The sequence below is a fragment of the Notechis scutatus genome, chromosome 6 (genome assembly GCF_049901735.1).
Source record: "Notechis scutatus isolate UNSWTSFEM ecotype Mainland chromosome 6, rNotScu1.2, whole genome shotgun sequence".
NCBI lineage: Eukaryota > Metazoa > Chordata > Lepidosauria > Squamata > Elapidae > Notechis > Notechis scutatus.
The window spans coordinates 81741976-81764917 of NC_142014.1; the positions used below are offsets into that span (position 1 = coordinate 81741976).

General features: G+C 50.3%; 1 protein-coding gene and 1 pseudogene across 2 annotated transcripts; one reads left to right on the forward strand and one right to left on the reverse strand.

Annotated features, from left to right (window-relative positions):
- Positions 1-376: 376 nt before the first annotated feature.
- LOC148130272 (interferon-induced protein with tetratricopeptide repeats 5-like) lies at positions 377-3051 on the reverse strand. The gene is made up of 2 exons (XM_087969081.1): positions 3046-3051; positions 377-1827 (listed from the first exon to the last, which is right to left on the reverse strand). Exons 1-2 carry the CDS (start codon positions 3049-3051, stop codon positions 421-423), a joined length of 1413 nt encoding a protein of 470 aa, XP_087825207.1. The 3' UTR covers positions 377-420.
- A 7038-nt stretch (positions 3052-10089) lies between these two features.
- On the forward strand, positions 10090-17008 carry LOC148130273 (interferon-induced protein with tetratricopeptide repeats 5-like; annotated as a pseudogene). The gene is made up of 2 exons (XR_015750183.1): positions 10090-10237; positions 15282-17008. The product of XR_015750183.1 is annotated as an interferon-induced protein with tetratricopeptide repeats 5-like (transcript).
- The last annotated feature ends 5934 nt before the right edge of the window (positions 17009-22942 follow it).

A 22942-nucleotide genomic window follows, 5' to 3' on the forward strand; every position in this document is an offset into this window, starting at 1 on the left:
ATATTCAGCAGATAAATTCTGTGTGCTCAGAGAGAGAGAAATATCTGCCTCTAGATAGGCCACCTCACCACTCATGTGCACCCTGGAGTATTTAGGCACTAAAGAGGGGAAGGGAAGAGAAGGAGAGAGAGATTGTCACAAACGTTATACAGTAGAACCTCTGGTGACGACCATCATCTGTTCCACGACTTCGGTTGTCACCCAATTTGTTCGCGACCAGAGGCAACAATTTTTGGTTGTCACCCGATTTGATCATGACCAGAAGCATTTGCAACCAGAGGTTCTACTGTATTGCTTTCAAGCAACACCCCAGGAAGGAGCAGCTCAGGGCTGCGAGGGGGCAGCACCCATACGGGGGTGCAGCGCCCTGATAGGACCAGCTGGTTCCTGGGGAGGGTTGCGTGAGGCAAGGCCTGCAGATCAATGATGGGTCCCCTGATGCTTTGCTTCCATTTCATGCAGCAGACGGTGGACAGCTCTCTCTTGTTCCGTCTCGCCTTCAAAATGGAAGAACCTGGCCAGCTCTTTCAGACGCTGCTCCAACTTCTTCCGCTCCAGAGGGTGGTCCCCGGGCACCTCCAAGCAGGCCTCGTACGCCCGCAGCACTGCCTGCTTCTGGCCCTTCTTCCGGACGAGGAAATCCCCCCAGTGAATATAGAAAGACTGCTGGCACCTCTTGCTGGCAGTTGGCAGGGCCTCCATCACGCCCAGGTACACCTCCTCCTCGTAAAGCTGGCACCGTTCTCCGTACAACTTCGCCAGCTTCAGCTGGGAAAACACGGATTCAGGATTGACTTCCAGAGACCGTTTCATGCACCCAATGGCCTCCTCCACCAACTCCGCTCGGTTCCCCTCGAATCCTCGATATAAGAGATCCATGTAACAGATGCCTAGGTCGTAGTACAGGAGACAGTAATCACCGCAGAGGGAGATGGCCTTCTTGAGGGTGGAAATGGCCTGGGGGAGAAAGTGGCACTTATAAACCTTGGCGGCAATTCTCAGGAGTTCTGGGTTGCGACTGTTCTGCACCACATCGTTGGCAAGATGCCACGCCCTTTCATCATCTTTCCTACGGTGGGTCTGTGCCAAGTATACTTTGGCTTCATAATTTTCGGGGTGGCTACGGATCAGCCCTTCCAGCAACTTCTGGCTCTCTTCCTGTAACTTCTCATCACGGCAGTGTGTCCAGGAAGCGAAGGTGGAGAAAGCCAGGCCCTCCTGCAGCTCCACGCTTGATTCCTGCAGCTCCAGGGCCTTCTGGAAACATTCCTTGGCCAGCTGGCCATTCCGGAAGCCCATGGCCAAGAGGGACCAGCCCTTCTGGGCATAGACCTCTGGGATCGGGGCGGAGTAAGGCTCAGGGCTGGATAAGTCCCGGCAGATCTGGCGGATCTGGGCCAAGTAGAGATCCACCTTGTCATAATCGGTCAAGTGGTAATAGATCCAGGCGTAGTTCCCGTACACCAGCAGGGCCTGGCGTGAGAAGGTCCCCTGAGGCTCCTTCCTCAGGACCTCCTTGTCTTCCTGCAGGATGGCCAGGGCCTCTTTGGGGCTCCCCTCCAGGTGGCGCAGGTAGGCCTTCAGGGCAAGGTAGGTGCCCCGGTTACAGAGGGGGCCGTGCTCCAGGCGCAGAGCCAGAGTAATCAAGGTGTGTCGGATGTTCATCTTGTCCTTGACCTCAAAGTCCCAGGTGAAGTGACACTGAAGGCGCTGGAGCTTCTCCTTCAGGGGTCTGCTGTGGGCGAGAGGAGAGTGGGGGAAGGAGAAGACAAAAGTGGAGAAGGCCTGAGTGAGTGGCAAAGGACGCCTTGTTCTGACCAAGGCTTCCTAAACCATAATTACACAGGCACGTATTTTAAAAAACAAGACTTATTTTATTGCAACCCTGGGAATTGCTTTCATTCCTAGCCAGTAATGAATCGCAAACAGTTTCTCGAGATAAGCACCCACCTTTCTTGTCTGTGAAGTGCTGCCAATAACAGAAGTATCAAATGAACTAAAAAGAAAACCAATCGAAGTACAAAGAGCTTCAAGAATGAATCTGAACCGAACGAATGTCTTTGCTTCCTGCAAAGGTTTCGTCATCTTTGCCTGACATTTATACTTTATGGAGGGGCAATCACCTCCCAGGCTTACTCCCGAGTCACCCCTTTTATTTCAGATGCTCTCGTCTTCTGGCAGCTCTGTGCACACACACACTGGGAACAGGCTCCCCTTGTTCCTCTGCCTTGCTGCTGCCATGACTCCGGAGGCTCTGGAGTTAGCACCCCACTCCCAGATGGTCCTGGCCCCATCCCTGCATCAGACGGAGGACCCTCGTCCGAGTCCTCTCCAGACTCCCGGATGGTCCCCATTCTTCCCCACTGTCTTGATTCCACTGCCGTCTGCACCGGCTGCTGGCAAACCACAACACGCCTGCCCTGTTTGTGTGTGTGTGTCTGGTGGGCTCAGATCAGGGTGGGATTCAAAAATCCCAGCAATTGGTTCGCTGCCCAGTTGCTGGCTGGGCGTGGTCTATCGGAACTTCCAGGAGGGCCGTTTTTCACCTTCCCAAGGGTCCAGAGCAGGGCTGGGTTTCTACCGGTTCTGTCCACCTCTGTAGAACCGGTTGCTCCAAACAGCAGCAGACATAGAACAGGTTCTACGTCTGCTGCTGTGGTGGCCCATCCGCCCGCCTGGGCTCTTAGCTGACCTTTATTTCCTGCATTTTCAAATGCAGGCGCTTTGCGCAACACAGCTGTGGTTGAAAAAACAGGAAAAAGGGGGGGTTTTCCAACTGCTGCGCACTTGCACACAGCGCTGTTCAGCTGTCCGGGCAGCTCAGCAGGTCGTAAATTGCACGCCCGCGACGCTAATAGACAGAACCGGTGGTTATACCAGTCGGAAGTCATCTTTGGTCCAGAGGCTTTCCTCGGGCCTCTGGGAAGACAAAAATGGCCTCCCCCAGGCTCCGGAGGCCCTCCAGAAGCTGGAAACAGGCCCATTTTCCAACTTCCGGTACTTCTCCCCCCGCTCCCAGAGCCTCCGCGTGGATCCTGCACTTACCTGCATTGAAAACGGGCCGTGTGTAGACTCAGGGGAGGGGAGGGGAGAGGTGGGTGGGGCCAGCCAGTCAGATTTAACATCCAGTTCACCCGAACCAGTAGAATCCCACCCCCTGGCACAGATAATGTGCTGACCACAAACGGAGCTGTTCAAGCCAGCTGGAGCATGTAAACCTGGCCAAATCTGGCTACTCCTGAGGATGCAGACCTTCGATTCTCCAAGGGGATCTCCTTGGATGGGGAGCCCCCTCTTTGGGGGTCTTACAAAGAAGCTAGCTTCCAAGGAAGGGACCCTGTTTTAACCTCCTGTCTGCACAGCCATACACTTCTGGAGTTTGAATCCTGGGCTGCTTACATATTAGGACGATGTATTAACCTCTAAGCCACGGGGTTTCCTAGCTTTTTGGCTATTCGGGGGTGAGGGGGAGATTGAGTTTTTTTTTTAAATCAGGGCAACCTGATCTACCGAATTATGGGATGGAGCACCCTGCTTCCGCTTTCGCCTTTTAGGAGCTGGTTTTGCGACAAACTATTTTTGTGTTAAGTTTATGTTTTCCCAACCAAGAAATAAAAAGAGACTAAGTATAGATCTATTTCCAGCTATTTAGCTCTCATCAGTTTGTCGTACAACTTGCCTTGTGGTTTAACCAGAACAATCTGGAACTGAACACACTCAAAACTGTAGAAATGGTGGTAGACTTTAGGAGAAACCCTCCCATACGGCCACCTCTTACAATACTAGACAACACAGTATCAGCAGTAGAGACCTTCACATTTCTAGGTTCTATTATCTCACAAGACCTAAAATGGACACCTAACATCGAAAACGTTATCAAAAAAGGCCAACAAAGAAGGTTCTTCCTGCGCCAACTCAGAAAGCTCAAACTACCCAAAGGAGCTGCTGATCCAGTTCTACAGAGGAATTATTGAGTCTGTCATCTGCACCTCTATCACTGTCTGGTTCGGTTCTGCAACCCAACAGGACAGACACAGACTCCAGAGGGTAATTAGGACTGCAGAAAAAACAATGGCTACCAACCTGCCTTCCATGGAGGACCTGCATCCTGCATGAGTCGAAAAGAGGGCTGTGAAAATATCTACAGACCCCTCACATCCCGGACATAAACTGTTTCAACTCCTTCCCTCAAAACGACGCTATAGAGCCCTGCACACCAGAACAACTAGACACAAGGGGAGTTTTTCCCCAAACGCCATCAAGTAATTCCCTCAACACTATCCAACTATTTACAAAGTCTGCACTACTATCACTATTAACCTTCTCATCACTCCTTATCTCCCCTCCCCTCCCACTTGTGACTGTAGGATTACAACTTGCATCCTTAAGATCTATATTGACTGTTTCCTAGTATGACATAATTGCTTATTGGTACCTATGACTGTTATTAAGTGTTCTACCTGATGATTCTTGACTCTTGACAAATGTCTCTTTTCTTTGATGTATCTGAGAGCATTTGCACCAAGATGAATTCCTTGTGTGTCTAATCACACTTGGCCAATAAAAAGAATTATATATTTTTTTTAATCAGTTAGCTCTACCCTTCCTCACCCCCGGTTCGAATCCCAGAAGGGCTTGGCTAGCTGATGAGAGCTAAACAGCTTGAAGTAGATCTTTAGTAGTGTCTTTTTATTTCTTTGTTGGTAAAACATAAACTTAACACTCCATTGTTGCAGGTTTCAAAGGGAGTTGTGGACGGGCCCTCTTGCTGGGGAGGGGCTCTGAAGGGGGGTGGCAAGTCTACCCAGGCCGTATGGGAGTTGGTAGCCCAGCTGGAATTGGGGGGGTTTGCAGCCTCAGCAGGAGCAGAACAGCTTTTGCAATCTGGGGAGGGGGTTTGGGTGGGGCAGCTGCCTTTGGGTGTTCCGGAGTCTCGCTGGGGGGGAGCAACACACCCGCCACGCCGCCTCCCCCCCAGGCTCCCGCTCCTTCGGGGGCTGCAGATACGGGCACAGGGGTCCTTGGAGAGTCGGGGGGACGGCTTGTGGGGCAGCTGCCTGTCTCTCTGTAGCGCAGATTCTCGCTCCGGCTCCTTCGGGGGTTCAAAAGCGCTGGAGAGCCAGGATGCGCCCCCCCGAAAAGCAGGGGCCACAGGCTCGTATTGCAACCACAGGACCACCTGTTTGGGGGGCGCTCAGGTAATTGATGGGGAGGGGACAGAGGCTTGGTTGCAGCAGCCGACGTCCCCCCGCGCCCTTATTTTGCAGGGAGAGTCGTTCCCCAGGATCCAGGGGACCCCTTCCCATCAGGGACCCCTTCACCCTCCGTTCCTGGGGGTGAGGGGTCCGTTCCCTCCCCCAACGCCCCACCTACCTCATCCTGCCGCACCGTTCGCGCTCCGTCTACCTCTCCGGAGTTTGGGCGCAAGGAAGGGACTCCGGCCAGGTGGGCGGACAGGGAGAAATCGAAAATGAAAGCAGGTTGGGGGGGGGCGAAGGGGAGGGGGCGTTGCCAAAGGCCAGGCCAGGTTGGCTGGGGTAGGATTGGGTCGGTGGGGAGGAGATGGACAGGGAGGCCCCTTCAGCGCACCTGCTTCACGGGCAAATAGGCCGTCCAGCAAACGGCCTTCGGGCGAGCCACCCGGCTAAGCGCGACTTTGGTTTTAGTAGGGGAAAAAATAAATAACACCTTTATATTTTGTTGTTGTTGTTTTTTAATTAAATTTCTACCCTGCTCGTTTCACCTTACCGACTCTGCGCATGAAGAGACCTTGGTGCTCTCTTGAGCTGGTTTGTTTTCCTGGAGATATTTCACCATTGAGTCTGTCATCTGCACCTCTATGACTGTCTGGTTCGGTTCTGCAACCCAACAAGACAGACACGGACTCCGGAGAGGAATTAGGACTGCAGAAAAAACCATGGCTACCAACCTGCCTTCCATGGAGGACCTGCATACTGCACGAGTTAAAAAGAGGGCTGTGAAAATATCCAGAGACCCCTCACATCCTGGACGTGAACTGTTTCAACTCCCACCCTCAGAACGACACTATAGAGCCCTGCACACCAGAACAACTAGACACAAGAACAGTTAATCACTCTGCTAAACAAATACCCTGCTCAAAAAAATAAAGGGAACACAAAAATAAGACATCCAAGATCTGAATGAATGAAATATGCTTATTAAATACTTTGTTCATGACATAGTTGAATGTGCTGACAACAAAATCACACAAAAATTATCAATGGAAATCAAATTTAGCAACCCGTGGAGGTCTGGATTTGGAGTTACACTCAAAATTAAAGTGGAAGAAAAACACCACAGGTGGATCCAACTTTGATGTAATGTCCTTAAAACAAGTCAAAATGAGGCTCAGTAGTGTGTGTGGCATGTGAAATTGATTGTCAATCATGTTGCTACCTAAGTGGACAGTTTGATTTCACAGAAGTGTGATTGACTTGAAGTTACATTGTGTTGTTTAAGTGTTCCCTTTATTTTTTTGGAGCAGTGTAATTCCCTCAACACTGTCCAACTATTTACAAAGTCTGCATTACTATTGCTATTAATCTTCTCATCACTCCTTATACTTGTGACTGTAGGACTGTAACTTTGTCGCTTGTATCCTTACTTTATATTGACTGTTTCCTAGTATGATTTGATTGCTGATTGTACCCTATGACTATCATTAAGTGTTGTCCCTGATGATTCTTTTTTTTTTGTAAATTTTATTGGTTTTTAAAAACAAACATAAACAAACAAAACATAAAAACATCAAACTTTCTTCCATAAGTATACAAGCAGTGTGCCTGTTGGTTTACAAATTATTTTGTGCATCCATTTCGTAGTCTTCAGTTACAGTTACATTGCATAATAGCTCATATTATCAATCAAAAATTGAATACCCTAGTATCATTATTAATCAATCATTTGACTATAGTTTTATTCATTCATATTTTGCAAGATAACCATAATTTACTTAGTTTATTTTATAAGAATTCATATAATCCTCCCAAATCTATCGTAAAAACATTTTGTAGATATAATAAAAAAAGTACATCCTTATATATTTATTATTTTCTAAAAATCTACATATTTCATTACTGTAGTCCCTGATGATTCTTGACGAATGTATTTTTTCTTTTATGTCCACTGAGAGCATTTGCACCAAGACAAATTCCTTGTCTGTCCAATCACACTTAGCCAATAAAGAATTTTGTTCTATTCTATTCTTCTATTCTATTCTACTCTACTCTACTCTACTCTACTCTACTCTACTCTACTCTACTCTACTCTACTCTACTCTACTCTACTCTACTCTACTCTACTCCACTCCACTCCACTCCATTCCATTCCATTCCATTCCATTCCATATTTTCTATTCTGTTCTATTCTATTCTATTCTATTCTATTCTATTCTATTCTATTCTATATTCTATTATATTCTATTCTTTCTATTTTCTATTCTATCCTTATTCTTTCCTTATTCTATTCTATTCTTTCTATTTTCTATTCTATCCTTATTCTTTCCTTATTCTATTCTATTCTTTCTATTTTCTATTCTATCCTTATTCTTTCCTTATTCTATTCTATTCTATTCTATTCTATTCTATTCTATTCTATTCTATTCTATTCTATTCTATATTTCACCTGACTCACTCTGGGCATGAAGAGTCCTTGGTGCTGTCTGAGCTGGTTTGTTTTCCTGGAGACATTTCATCACGCAACTAGATAACATCATCAGTGCTAGAAGAGATTGGGAAAGCTTTACTTCCCACTAGTACTGACGTTAACTGGTTGAGTCATGAAAAGCCTGCAGAAAAAACCCCACGAAGCACCAAGAACACCAGTCCTCCCCCCATCCTTTGTGCAAACCCCCTCCCTTCTAGCACTGATGATATTCCCTCGTTGGGTCATGAAACGTCTGCAAGAAAACAGCCAAACTCAGAGAGCACCAAGGACCCCCACCATCCATCCATCCTTCCTTCCTTCCTTCCTTCTGGGTTCAGTCCCAAGTGGGGAAAAAGACACTGGAAACAATGGAGGCTGTTTGGAAAGATGCTTTAATGGCGGTCAGCAGGACCACATGGCTTGGAGCTCCGAAGGGAAAAGGAAGGACGATCCCATGCTTCAAGGTGAGAAGAGAAGGTCCAGAAGGGCTGATACGATGAGAGTGCCTGGGTTTTATAACCTTTGTTGGGATTTGAATTGGAGCTTGCATTCTGATTGGTTGTCAGGCTCCCATGGGGCCATGCAGGGGCAACTCGGTAGGCTGTCCTGAGTCCCAGGCTTGGTTGAGCCTTTGCTGGATGATGATGTCATGAAAAAGGCTTTGGGCAATTCCTATTATAGCTTTACCTGGAGTAGATCTTTGTTATGTAAAATAGGCTGGCCCAGGCCTTAATGGCCCACCCATTAACAAAGGTGGGGGTGAGTTTCTACTTCTGAGTTTCTACTCTGTTTAGGGGAAATATTCTGCCTTTTTAATATTTCTTAGGATATTTTAATTTTCTAGGAGTGGGGTGGGTGCTAACTTCCTACGGTGGTTTTAATGTTTTCTTTTTATGCTGGAAGCAGCCCAGAGTTGCTTCAAAATGAGACGCGCAGCAAATAGATAGATAGGTTCTGTTCTGTTCTATTCTATTCTATTCTATTCTATTCTATTCTATTCTATTCTATTCTATTCTATTCTAAATTCTATTGTATTGTATTGTATTGTATTGTATTGTATTGTATTGTATTCTATTCTATTCTATTCTATTCTATTCTATTCTATTCTATTCTGAATTCTATTCCATTCCATATTTTCTGTTCTGTTCTGTTCTGTTCTAAGATAGATAGGTAGAGAGATAATTGATAGATGATATAAATGATATAGATCAGAGAGAGAGATAACCGTTAGAGATAGATTTTAGATATGATATATATCATAGATATATCACAGATAGAATTGATGATATAGATGATAGATATAAATGATAGAGAGACATGGGATATAAATGAGAGAGATGGATGGATAGATGATAGATATGGATGGATGGATGGATGAATAGATGCTAGCTAGCGATAGATAGATAGATAGATAGATAGATAGATAGATAGATAGATAGATAGATAGATAGATGATGGATATATATAGAAAACGGATAGATAAATGATAGATATGATATAGACAATGTTTAGATAGAAAGAAAGAAGATCGATAGATATAGAAGATGGATAGGTAGGTAGGTAGATATATAGGTATTATAGATTACATATATACATATATACCTATCTATATACATATACATACATATATGGTATTCAGCTTTGTTCGGGTATTTTCCCACGTCATTATAGTTGTGCTTTTAAAGTTGTAGCAACGTTTCGGCAGAATCTCATCTGCCATCATCAGGCTTCTGTATTGTGTTCGTCTGTACACAACGTTCGTCTGTACACAACGTTCGTCTGTACACAACTACAATGACGTGGGAAAATACCCGAACAAAGCTGAATGCCATACATGTAAGTACCCGTGAAAACTTAAGAATATATATAATAGACACACACACACACACACACACACACACACACACACACACCTCTTTAGAATTCTGCTGTATAGTGCAGAGTTGGTGTGGTGTCGGGTTTTCAATTCAATGTGTGGAGTGTGAAGGATGTGTGTTTGTCTTTATTTTCATGGTCCTGATGTGAACTGAAGATGATGTTTGATTTTGTTGTATGAGGTGCAATGATAATAAAGTAAAGTAAACTCTCTCTCTCTCTCTCTCTCTCTCTCTCTCTCTCTCTCACACACACACACACACACACACACACACACCGGTATAGACATATTGCCCGTTATATTAGCCCTGCGAGCCTGTCAGATTAGATCTGGTTGTGGCGCTGTGTTTCGTCTCAACGTCTAACAACCCATGGGTGGATAAAAACTACTTTTTCAGCCTATTTCTCCGCCTGGCTGCGCTTCTGTGCCTCCTGCCCGATGGGAGGAGAATCAAGAGATGCTGTCCCACACGTGAATCGTCTCGTCTGGACGGCGTCCAAATGGAAGAAATAAAAAGCAGAAAGACAACCCAACGAGCCCAATTCTCAGCGATCGCTTCTGCCGCTACTTTCGATTTCGACTTCCAGACCGCGGAGTGAAGAAACAGAAACCGTCGCGGGAGCCGCTTGTCTCTTGCGCGCTTTGCTCCGGATCTCCAGAGAGGCAGCCGGAGCGCGAAGAGGGTGCAAGGATGGGGTACGTATGGAGGGAGGGGAGCCCCCCACCCCTGGAAAAGAGAGAGAGAGAGAGAGAGAGAGAGAGGCGGGGAGGGAGGGTCCCTAAAGAAAGCAAAAAAAGGAAGGTTGCATCGTGTAAAGGCAGGGGTCCCCAACGCCCCCTCCCCCCTCCCCGGGGGCTGGGTCCCACTATCGGGCCGGCGCCTCCCTCACACGAACATGTAGGTCAACTTGCTTGGGGGCGGGGGAAGGGGTTGGGCTGGATGACCTACAAGGTCCCTTCCAACGCTGCTAAACGTGTTAGAAAGGGCGAGGGTCCCGTTGAATGTGTTGGGGGCACGTCTCTTCCCTTGCAAAACGGGTGCGGGGGGTTTCTTCTCCTGCGGTTACAGCCAGGTCTCGGTCTCTCTCCCCCCATCAAGTACTGAGATCCTCCCCCCTTGGAATAGAGAGAGGCGGGGAAGGTTCTTAAAGGGCGGGGGTCCCATTGAATGTGGGGCAACGTCTCTTCCCTTGCAAAACGGGTGCTGGGAGGAGCGGCTCTCGGTCTCTCCTGCCCCCTCCCCATATCAAGTACTGAGATCCTCCCCGGAGCGGTCTGTGTGCCCCCTGCCTTTCGGAGGGGCTCGGAGGCGACTTTGGGGGCGGTTCTCCGGCGCCTTCCAGTCCCGAAGGAGCCGGAGCCACAACCTGCATTGCAGGCGGGGTCGCCGCCGGAGACTCCGGGAGGGGCTGCTTCTCTCTTGCCCCACAATCTGCCCTCCCCAAACAGACTCCACAACAACCCCCCGTCCCGAAGGAGCCGGAGAGGGAGGCTGAATGGGGGAGGGGAGGAGGAGGCTTTGTGGGTGTGCCGCCCCACAACGAGGCAGGGGGCTGGACTAGAAGACCTCCAAGGGTCCCTTCCAGCTCTATTCAGGTGGATTGATTGATTGAGGCTCTGGAACAGGCAAAGTCCGCTCCCTCCCTTCCCCCTCCTCCCCCAGACTCCTGCTCCCGGCTGAGGGACCAACTCCCCATAGCTTGGGTAGCTTTGGCGCTCCCATAGAGCCCAACCACAGCAGATCAGGGGTGGAATTCAATGTTGTTTTTACTACAAGTTCTCGTGGGTGTGGTGTTCTTTTGGCGTGGTTTGGTGGGCGTGGCAGGGGGAAAGAGACTGCAAAATCCCCCTCCCCACCCCCACCAACCTGCTTTCCAGCTCCGTTCTCCTGGGCAGGGCAACCAAAGAAGACCCAGCTGAGCAGCAGTGGGTGTGGCTTGTTGGGTGTGGTGTTCTGTGGGCGTGGCTTAGTGGTCGTGGCAGGGGAAGGATACTGCAAAATCCCCCTTCCCTCCCCACCCCACAAGCCTGCTTTCCAGCTCCATTCTCCTGGGCAGGGCAACCGAAGGAGACCCAGCCGATCAGCTGGGACTCAATGAGAGGCGGAGAAGAGATATGGGGTTGGTGGGGCCAGTCGGAGGTGGGATTTTCCGGTTCTCCGAACGACTCAAAATTTCTGCTACCGGTTCTCCAGAATCGGCTGAATCTCACCTCTGCAGCAGAGGCCCCCACAACCCCCCTGTTCCCTCCCCCCCAGACTCTCCCAACAACCTCCCTGTCTGCCTTAGCAGCCCTTTGCAGCCCCCAAGAACTGAAGTGGGACCCTCGGCCGGGAAGGAGGCGAGACTCTAGAACTCAGCTCCTTTCCAGTCCTCCCTCCCCACAACCCCCAGAACCCTCCTGCCTTCTTCCCCTGCGTGAATGGAGACTGCAATTGTGGGCCCACTTCAAGCTGGGACCAGCCCCCTCCATTTCAGCTAGGCGTGGACTGGGCAGCCATGGCGCACCCCCTCCAGAGTCAGATTTCACCAGAGGGGACATTCAACACCCCCTCCCACCTTTGAAATGTGGCTGACAATGGGGAGCATCGGGTTTTAAGGCAGTCCACCATGACACAACCCAATTGCCCCTCACTTTCACCCACCTCCCTCCTCCTGGGAGACCGGTTCCTCCCCAGGGAGGAAAGACCGTGCGGTGGTTGAGGGGAGGGTCCGTTTTATGGAGCCCTGGGCTGTGCAGAAAGGATCAGGGGTGGGATTCCAAAATCCCAGCAACCGGATTGCTGCCCAGTTGCTGGGTGGGCGTGGCCATGGTGGGCGTGGCCTGGTGGAACTTCCAGAAGGGCCATTTTTCACACACACCCCAGAGTCCGGAGGCTTCCCTCGGGCCTTTCTGGGAGGACAAAGATGGCCTCCTCAGGGCTCCGGAGGCTCTCCGGGAGCCAGAAACAGGCCCGTTTCCAGACTTCTAGAACTTCCGGGAGGGCCATTCCCCCCCCCCCGAGCCACCACACCAACCCTGCACTTCCCTTTGTCATGAAGAAACACCAATAGGAAACAGACAGCAACACAAGCAATAGTTCTTACTTTAAGATCAGAGGTTTATTGTTTCTAATAATTTGGAACATAAGAAATGAAGAGATATGAAGGATATAGTAATAGCAGTAATACACTTACATTAATAAGCCACTGCAAGGGGGTCCAATGACATATAGCAGGTCCTGCAAGGACTGCCATAAATCAAAGGGCCCCGAGCTGATCTCCAACCCCGTCCTTTATCCTTTTCTTCTTACACGCTTTTTCTTCATACACGCTTCACAACTTCACTAGCTCTCACTTTCTGTAAACTTCCGTGTACATTACTTTCAGTTTCTCATTTCCTTTTCCAGACTTCTAGAACTTCCAGAAGGGGCATTTTCACACACCCCAGAGTCCAGAGGCTTCCCTCAGGCTTCTGGGAGGGCAAGGACGGCCTCCCCAGGGCTCCAGAGGCTCTCTGGAAGCCAGAAACAGGCCCGTTTCCAGTCTTCTAGAACTTCCAGAAGGGCCATATTTCACACACCCCAGAGTCCGGAGGCTTCCCTGGGGCCTCTCTGGGAGGGCAAAGACAGCCTCCCCAGGGCTCCTCAGCGGCTCTCGGGAACCCAGAAACAGGCCCGTTTCCAAACTTCTAGAACTTCCAGAAGGGCCATATTTCACACACCCCAGAGTCCGGAGGCTTCCCTGGGGCCTCTCTGGGAGGGCAAAGACGGCCTCCCCAGGGCTCCAGAGGCTCTCGGGAACCCAGAAACAGGCCCGTTTCCAAACTTCTAGAACTTCCAGAAGGGCATTTTCACAACCCCCAGAGTCCGGAGGCTTCCCTGGGGCCTCTCTGGGAGGGCAAAGACGGCCTCCTCAGGGCTCCGGAGGCTCTCTGGGAGCCAGAAACAGGCCCGTTCCAAACTTCTAGAACTTCCAGAAGGGCCATTTTTCACACACCCCAGAGTCCGGAGGCTTCCCTCAGGCCTCTCTGGGAGGGCAAAGACGGCCTCCTCAGGGCTCCGGAGGCTCTCTGGGAGCCAGAAACAGGCCCGTTCCAGACTTCTAGAACTTCCAGAAGGGGCATTTTTCACAACCCCCAGAGTCCGGAGGCTTCCCTCAGGCCTCTCTGGGAGGGCAAAGACGGCCTCCTCAGGGCTCCGGAGGCTCTCTGGGAGCCAGAAACAGGCCCGTTCCAGACTTCTAGAACTTCCAGAAGGACCATTTTCACAACCCCCAGAGTCCGGAGGCTTCCCTCAGGCCTCTCTGGGAGGGCAAAGACGGCCTCCTCAGGGCTCCGGAGGCTCTCTGGGAGCCAGAAACAGGCCCGTTTCCAGACTTCTAGAACTTCCAGAAGGGCCATATTTCACACACCCCAGAGTCCGGAGGCTTCCCTCAGGCCTCTCTGGGAGGGCAAAGATGGCCTCCTCAGGACTCCGGAGGCTCTCGGGAAGCCAGAAACAGGCCCGTTTCCAGACTTCTAGAACTTCCAGAAGGGCCATTTTCACACAACCCCCCGAGTCCAGAGGCTTCCCTCAGGCCTCTCTGGGAGGGCAAAGACAGCCTCCCCAGGGCTCCGGAGGCTCTCTGGAAGCCAGAAACAGGCCCGTTTCCAGAATTCTAGAACTTCCGGGAGGGCCATTCCCCCCCGAGCCACCACACCAACCCTGCACTTCCCTGTGTCATAAAGAAACACCAATAGGAAACAGACAGCAACACAAGCAATAGTTCTTACTTTAAGATCAGAGGTTTATTGTTTCTAATAAGTTGGAACATAAGAAATGAAGAGATATGAAGGATATAGTAATAGCAGTAATACACTTACATTAATAAGCCACTGCAAGGGGGTCCAATGACATATAGCCGGTCCTGCAAGGCCCGAACCAACTGAATCCCACCCCTGGAGAGGACCCAGAACCTCCACAGTGGCAACTTCGGCTGTCCTGTATCCACCCGATACCCACCAGCCTGATTTATTTTTCAAGATCATAAGGTGCAAAGATTGCACCTTACACACACACACACAGGAATGAGGAAGGGGAAGAGCAGCAAAGGCAACCACATGGGCGACCCCCTAGAGACCATCAAGAGGGGCAGAAAGCTTCTAAGAGGGGTAAACAGAGACCGTGTTCCGTGGATCTCCTCGCTGCAGACAGGAGGCTAAAACAGGTTCCCTTCCTTGGAAGCTAGCTTCTTCGTAAGACCCCCCCAAAGAGGAGGTTCCCCACCCAAGAAGACCTTCGGGAAATCGAGGGTCTGCAACCATAAACACTCAAAGAGCCATTTGGACCCGTTTCCCACAGAAAAGAAAACTCCGGGAGCCAATAATTAAACAACCGGGTGGGCCAGACTCGCCTGGCCAACGTGACATCACTCACTCCCACCCAATCACCTCCTGCACTGGAATATGGAGTGAATCTCCATCCCCTGCCATCCCCCTTACCTTCTCAGGCCAGGCGAGGAGTGATGGAGAGGGGAAGGGAGGGGCCAGTCAGTGGTGGGATCAGCCGATAGGAAGCCGCAGGTTGCAGACCCCTGGTCCAGACAGTGGCAGGGTCTGCTTCCCCAGGAGTGGCCAGCCTGAACAGCTCCGTTTGTGGTCAACACATTAACTGAGTCCACTACACACACACACACACAAACAAGGAAGTTGTCCTTTGCCACTCACCCAGGTCTCCTCCACTTTTGTCTTCTCTTTCTTCCACTCCCCTCCCCTACTGCAGACCCCTGAAGGAGAAGCTCCAGCACCTACAGTGTCACTTCACCTGGGACTTTGAGGTCAAGGACAAGATGTGCATCCGACACACCTTGATTACTCTGGCTCTCCGCCTGGAGCACGGCCCCCTCTGTAACCGGGCCACCTACCTTGCCCTGAAGGCCTACCTGCGCCACCTGGAGGGGAGCCCCAAAGAGGCCCTGGCCATCCTGCAGGAAGCCAAGGAGGTCCTGAGGAAGGAGCCTCAGGGGACCTTCTCACGCCAGGCCCTGCTGGTGTACGGGAACTACGCCTGGATCTATTACCACTTGACCGATTATGACAAGGTGGATCTCTACTTGGCCCAGATCCGCCAGATCTGCCGGGACCTATCCAGCCCTGAGCCTTACTCCGCCCGATCCCGGGTCTACGCCCAGAAGGGCTGGTCCCTCTTGGCCATGGGCTTCCGGAATGGCCAGCTGGCCAAGGAATGTTTCCAGAAGGCCCTGGAGCTGCAGGAATCAAGCGTGGACCTGCAGGAGGGCCTGGCTTTCTCCACCTTCGCTTCCTGGACACACTGCTATGATGAGAAGTTACAGGAAGAGAGCCAGAAGTTGCTGGAAGGGCTGATCCGTAGCCACCCGAAAATTATGAAGCCAAAGTATACTTGGCAGAGATTCTCCATAGGAAAGATAATGAAAGGGCGCGGCATCTTGCCAACGATGTGGTGCAGAACAGTCTCAACCCAGAACTCCTGAGAATTGCCGCCAAGGTTCATAAGTTCCACTTTCTCTCCGAGGCCATTTCCACCCTCAAGAAGGCCATTTCCCTCTGCGGTGATTACTATCTCCTGTACTACGACCTAGGCATCTGTTACATGGATCTCTTAGATCGAGGATTCAAGGGGAACCGAGAGGAGATCGTGGAGGAGGCCATTGGGTGCATGAAACGGGCTCTGGAAGCCAATCCTGAATCTATGTTTTCCCAGCTGAAGCTGGCTAAGTTGTACGGAGAACGGTGCCCGCTTTACGAGGAGGAGGTGTACCTGGGCATGATGGAGGCCCTGCCAACCGCCAGCAAGAGGTGCCAGCAGTCTTTCTATATTCATTGGGGGGATTTCCTCATCCGGAAGAAGGGCCAGAGGCAGGCAGCGTTGCGGGCGTACGAGGCCTGCTTGGAGGTGCCCGGGGACCACCCTCTGGAGCGGAAGCAGTTGGAGCAGCGTCTGAAAGAGCTGGCCAGGGTCTTCCATTTTGAAGGCGAGACGGAAGAAGAGAGAGTTGTCCGCCGTCTGCTGCATGAAATGGAAGCAAAGCATCAGGGGTGCCATCTGCAGGCATTGCCTCAGCCTCACGCAACCATCCCTAGGAGCCAGCTGGGGCCATCGGGGTGCCGCAGACCCAAATGGCTGGTGGTCCCTCTCAGCCCTGAGCTGCTCCTTCCTGGGGTGTTGCTGGAAAGGAAAATAGCGTTTGTTAAAACCTCTTCTTCATTTTCTTCCTTCCCCTCTTTAGTGCCTGATTACTCCAGGGTGCACTCTGAACAATTCTACAACTCTGCTGTTTGCAGATAAAAACCTGGTTGCAACGTACAAGATTGTGCCAGGTTCTATGCATGGGCACTTAAAAAAAATCCACCCGAGCGTGACTCATGCCACAAAGTAGAATTCAGAACGATCTAGTTAAGAGGTTTCCAAAATGGATAACTTTAAGACTTGTGGACTTCAACTCCCAGAATTCCTCAGCTCTGCTACCTGAATTCTGGGAGTTGAAGTCCACAAGTCTTAAAAGTGCCAAGGTTGGAGCCCCTTGATATATAGTTCCTCGAACTGAAGTGCTCTGTGTTGTGATGGATTCCATGTGCCATCCACTAACCGTTTCCCCTACCGCCATCTAATGCTCCTACTCCTCCTCTTCCCTTTTGTCTTTTGCTGTTGCCATATAGACATATCCTTTGATCACTTTTAGCTTTCCAAAATTGTTATTTTCTTGAGTGAGTTGTATTTTTAATGGCCTCACTGTCTTTATGGGTTCTTTGACCATAATAAAGACTGGATTACTGTTAAGGCACTGAATAATACCTTGAGATCATCTTTCTTGCCCTTCTCCTCTTAAGTACAGGTGCCACTAATGTACCCACACCCCATGCCCAAGTTTCCAGTGGGATCATTAGGGGACATGAGATTGGGTGTGTGCATGTGTGTGTGTGTGTAGGGCTTTGAGAAATCATCTCTTCATAGTCATCCATGGGAACTGCATGGAAATGTCTACGCTCACCAGCACTGGAAAGTGGCTTATTTTTAAAGATGATTTATTCCAAGCAGGGTTGTATGGGGTGCCTGTGGGGTGGGAGGATTAGCACTGTTGACAGTGGGGTCTGCTGTGCCCTTTTTAGGCCTGCTTGTTCACATTTGGTGGCCACATGTTATGTTATAGAGCAGCGGTTATCCCTTGTATCTCTAGGTATCCTGGACTCTGTACTGTCCACAGATCGAACGAGAAATGTCACAAGCACATGCTTTGTTCCATCCTCAGCATTTGTTGACAAGACCTTCTCTCCAACCTGGTGGTCTTGGATCGTATGGTGTCCAGCAGCCTTGAACCCCTGATTTATCAGAACATGGATGAGAGATGGGTGGGATGAGTCATAGGAATGGTTGACTGCCGTGTGCCTTGCCAATTGCTGTGTGGTACGTTCTCAACCTTGGCTTGCTTGAAGAGGTGTGGACTTCAACTCTTCTATGTTGGCTGGGGGATTCTGGGAGTTGGTCCACACAACTTCAAGTGGCCAAGCTTGAGCAACAGAACTCCAATGGATACTGTAGTCTGGGAGGACGCCACGAGGTCTACCAGGCAAGTGTTACAGAGACACTACAGAAGAAATCCTGCACCTCTGTCACACTGAAGTTGCAGCTGCTGACTCCACTCGCTGATGAGCTCTAAAGTATGAAGTCTCCACCGGCTTTCAAGTTAGGCACCAGCAAACATTGATGGAAACCCGTCAGTGGTGTAACAGCCACTGCTGGTGGTGGTGCAGTGGTTAGAATGGAGCATAGCACAGGGGTCGCCAACCTTTTGGACCTCAGGGCCTACCAAACTCATCATTTTAAATCCCGTGGACCAGTGACCCTGGGAAAATCCTCCCCAAAAGTCTGCAGGAAAATCCCCCTCCCCGTTTTCCTACCGATCGATCGATCTTTATTTGGGATCGCAGGATACCGTCTCCAGCTCTGTTCTCAGGGGGAGAGAGAGACTTTTGGCTTCATGCAAGGAAATCAGCAGAAGCCGCAGAAGTCTTCCTTTCTCTCCCCCAAACTCCGCCAGAAATGAGTCTTTGCTGGCGCAGCCTCTTGGAGCAGGAGGCCTTGCAGGGGTGGATTGGGGATGTCTCATTTAATGACAAGAAGGACTAAGGGTTACATGTCTGGAGGAGGAACTCTGGAAGTTGAAGTCCACAAGTCTTAAAGCTGTTGCTCTACCAAAAGAGGAGAAGGTCTAGAACCATCTCCTGGCCTCCCCCCCCCAACTCACCCGTTGCTCTGGACCATTTCGTTGTCCTTTTGAGAGGTCCTTCAGCAGCCGGTGGGCACAACAGCCGTCCCAAGGTTGCCCACCAAAGACCTGCATGATTGAGAAGGTGCAGAGCAGAGGTGGATCAGATACTCCACTTTTCTGCGTTGTAGAACTGCCGTTACCAGAGGATGGGTAGGGAACTGCTTCAGAGGGAAGGATCGGTACCCCCTCATCCTTCTACCCCAGCATTTATGGCCCCCAAGGAGACTTGGAGATCTCCTGCCTCTGCTGCTTGGACAACCCACTGTTGAGTTTGCATCCAAGAAGTCCAACATTCTACAAGTCCCATCATCGACAAGTTCTAGTCCTGCCTTAGGCAGGAAAGCCAATTGGGTGACTTTGGGCCAATCCCCAGGAGACTGGGAGTTCTTGTCCTGCCTTAGGCAGGAAAGCCAACTGGGTGGGCCAATCCCCAGGAGACTGGGAGTTCTAGTCCTGCCTTAGGCAAGAAAGCCAATTGGGTGACTTTGGGCCAATCCCCAAGAGACTGGGAGTTCTTGTCCTGCCTTAGGCAGGAAAGCCAATTAGTTGGGCCAATCCCCAGGAGACTGGGAGTTCTAGTCCTGCCTTAGGCAAGAAAGCCAATTGGGTGACTTTGGGCCAATCCCCAGGAGACTGGGAGTTCTAGTCCTGCCTTAGGCAAGAAAGCCAATTGGGTGACTTTGGGCCAATCCCCAGGAGACTGGGAGTTCTAGTCCTGCCTTAGGCAAGAAAGCCAATTGGGTGACTTTGGGCCAATCCCCAGGAAACTGGGAGTTCTAGTCCTGCCTTAGGCAAGAAAGCCAATTGGGTGACTTTGGGCCAATCCCCAGGAGACTGGGAGTTCTAGTCCTGCCTTAGGCAAGAAAGCCAATTGGGTGACTTTGGGCCAATCCCCAGGAGATTGGGAGTTCTAGTCCTTCCTTAGCTATGCAAGTCAGTTGGGTGACTTTGGGCCAATCACTCAGTCCAACACACCTCACAGGGTTGTTTTTGTAGGGAAAATAGGAGTAGGAAGATGTGTTGAATATGTTCACTGTCCTGAGTTAGTTATACATATAATAAAGGTGGAGGAAGGAAGGAAGGAAGGAAGGAAGGAAGGAAGGAAGGAAGGAAGGAAGGAAGGAAGGAAGGAAGGAAGGAAGGAAGGAAGGAAAAACAATAGCAGAACAATAGAATAGCAGGGTTCTAGTCCAACCCTCTATTCAAGCAGGAGACCCTGGCCTAGATCATTCTGGACCAATGGCAGTCCAGTCTCTTCTTGAAAACCTCCAGTGATGGAACACCCACAACTTCTGGTGGCAAGCAGTTCCACTGGTTAATTGTCCTCACTGTCACGAAATGTCTCCTTAGTTCTAAGTTGCTTCTCTCCTTGGTTAGTTTCCATCCGTTGCTTCTCCTCCTGCCTTCAGGTGCTTTGGAGAATAGCTTGACTCCCTCTTCTTTGGGGCAGCCCCTGAGATACTGGAAGACGGCTCTAATGTCACCCCTGGTCCTTCTTTTCATTAGTCCTTCTTCATTTCACTGCTATCATGTCAACCCTAGTCCTTTTTGGGGGTCTGGAATGGTCTCCTGCTTGAACAGGGGGGCGGGTGGGCTAGAAGACCTCCAAAATCCCTTCCAACTCTGTTATTCAGTGTAACATTTCAAGATGTTTGCTCTCCTTCCATCCAATCTCATCCACGATCAACCAATATGAACAATTTTGATCACCTCTCCTCCTCCAGATCGTTTCTCAAAACTGTTTTGGCTCAACTTATCTTCTTCTTCTTCTTCTTCTTCTTCTTCTTCTTCTTCTTCTTCTTCTTCTTCTTCTTCTTCTTCTTCTTCTTCTTCCTCTTCCTCCTCCTCCTCCTCCTCCTCCTCCTCCTCCTCCTCCTCCTCCTCCTCCTCCTCCTCCTCCTCCTCCTCCTCCTCCTCCTTCTCAGAAGTCCATGACCTCCTTTGGTCTCAAAACCCGACCTTGTCTTCTTGTAGAGGAGGGGTCCCCAAACTTGGCAACTTTAAGACTTGTGGACTTCAACTTCTGGGAGCTGAAGTCCACAAGTCTTAAAAGTTGCCAAGTTTGGAGACTTCTGTTGTAGAGCTTTGGTAGAACTTCTTTGGTAGAACTCACTTGTCTTACCTGGTGGACAGCAGCTCGCAGCTGGGCCCTTTCTTCTGGGGTCTGGAAGGGCCCACACTGGAAGTCCCCGTGTCCCAGAAGCCCCCGAGACCAGGGGTTAGGTGGTCTCGCTTCCATCCAGAGGCCGTGAAAGCCAGCAACTCTCTTCTGCAAAGAATAGGGAGGAAGGAGCTTTGATGACGATGAAGATGTGTTATGGCAGGACTGCCCTCTCATTCGTTGTCCTAGAATACAAACCCCATTATCCAGGCTGACTGGGGATGATGGGATACCCCAACCCAGTCTTGAAGGAAACTGCTACCTTTCTCTTGGCTTCCTGCTCAGAGCAGGTTGGAGTTGGATGACTTAAAACAGTGTTTCTCAACCACAGCATGACTGGCTAGGGCATTCTGGGAGTTGAAGTCCCCCCCATTTTAAAAGACACCAGCTGGGGAATTCTGGGAGTGGAAGTCCTCCTATCTCAAAGCCTGCTGGCTGGGGAATTCTGGGAGTTGGAGTCCCCCCACCTCAAAGCCTTCTGGCCGGGGAATTCTGGGAGTTGAAATCCACCCGTCTCAAAGCCTTCTGGCTGGGAATTCTGGGAGTTGAAGTCCACCCATCTCAAAGCATGCTGGCTGGGAATTCTGGGAGTTGGAGTCCCCCCACCTCAAAGCCTTCTGGCCGGGAATTCTGGGAGTTGGAGTCCAGCCCTCTCAAAGCCTTCTGGCTGGGGAATTCTGGGAGTTGAAGTCCACCCATCTCAAAGCCTTCTGGCTGGGGAATTCTGGGAGTTGAAGTCCACCCATCTCAAAGCCTTCTGGCTGGGGAATTCTGGGAGTTGGAGTCCACCCATCTCAAAGCCTTCTGGCTGGGGAATTCTGGGAGTGGGAGTCCCCCCGTCTCAAAGCCTTCTGGCTGGGGAATTCTGGGAGTGGGAGTCCACCCGTCTCAAAGCCTTCTGGCTGGGGAATTCTGGGAGTTGTAGTCCATCCCTCTCAAAGCCTTCTGGCTGGGGAATTCTGGGAGTTGGAGTCCCCCCACCTCAAAGCCTTCTGGCTGGCCAAAGGAGGATTTTTCCCAAGGCCAAAAAGCTGGCAATGATTCTCAGACTCTGCCCCCACCTCGCTCAAAAAGAGCCAGTTTTTGCACAGCCCCACCAGCCAAGGAGGAACAAGCTCACTTGATAACCGATGAGGGTTAACCTTGGTTCCTTTCCAAAGTGGGCGGGCGGGGATGGTTGCTGAGCTTGGCCATCAGGGACACTTCAGCCCATAAGCCCCTGCAAGGGTGGAGGGAGCCCCTCATCTGCCCAGAGGGAGGGGTGGGGGTGGGGGGCAGACAGGGGAGTTTGCCAACGTTGGTCAGAACATCCCTATTTAAAAGAGGGACCAAGAAGAGGGGGAACAGAAGGGCTGCATCTCTCCCTCCCCCCAGTCTGATTTGGGGGAAAGAAGGAAATGAAGCCAAGTCACCTCCCAACTTCTGTACCTTTGCAACTTCAGGAACTTTTGGTTGTGGGAAGGGAGGGAGACGAGACGGTTCCTTCTTCCCCCGCTTCCCTCCAGGGAAGGAAGAGGCCAGGAACCTTCGCTTAACTGCCCCCCACTCGCCCCTCCCCGGCCCTCAATTATTCAAGGGCTGCCTGATATACCAGAGGCTGCAGAGCGACTCCGGTTACAGGCGCCGGCTTCTCTCTCTTTCATTCTCTCATTCTTTCTTTTCCATTCTTTCTTTCTCATTCTCTTTATCGCTCCATCTTTTTCATTCTATCACTCATTTTCATTTTCTTTCTCGCTCACTTTCTCATTCATTCTTTCTCATTCTTTATCGCTCCGTCTGTTTCATTCTCTCTCTTTCTTTCTCGTTCTCTTTATTGCTCATTCTCTTTCTCATTCTTTATCGCTCAATATTTCTCATTCTCATTCTTTCTCTTTATCGCTCATTCTCTCGTTCTTTCTTTCTCATTCTATCTCATTCTCTTATTCTCTCCCATTCTTTCTCTTTCTTTTTTTCCCATTCTTTCTTTCTCATTCT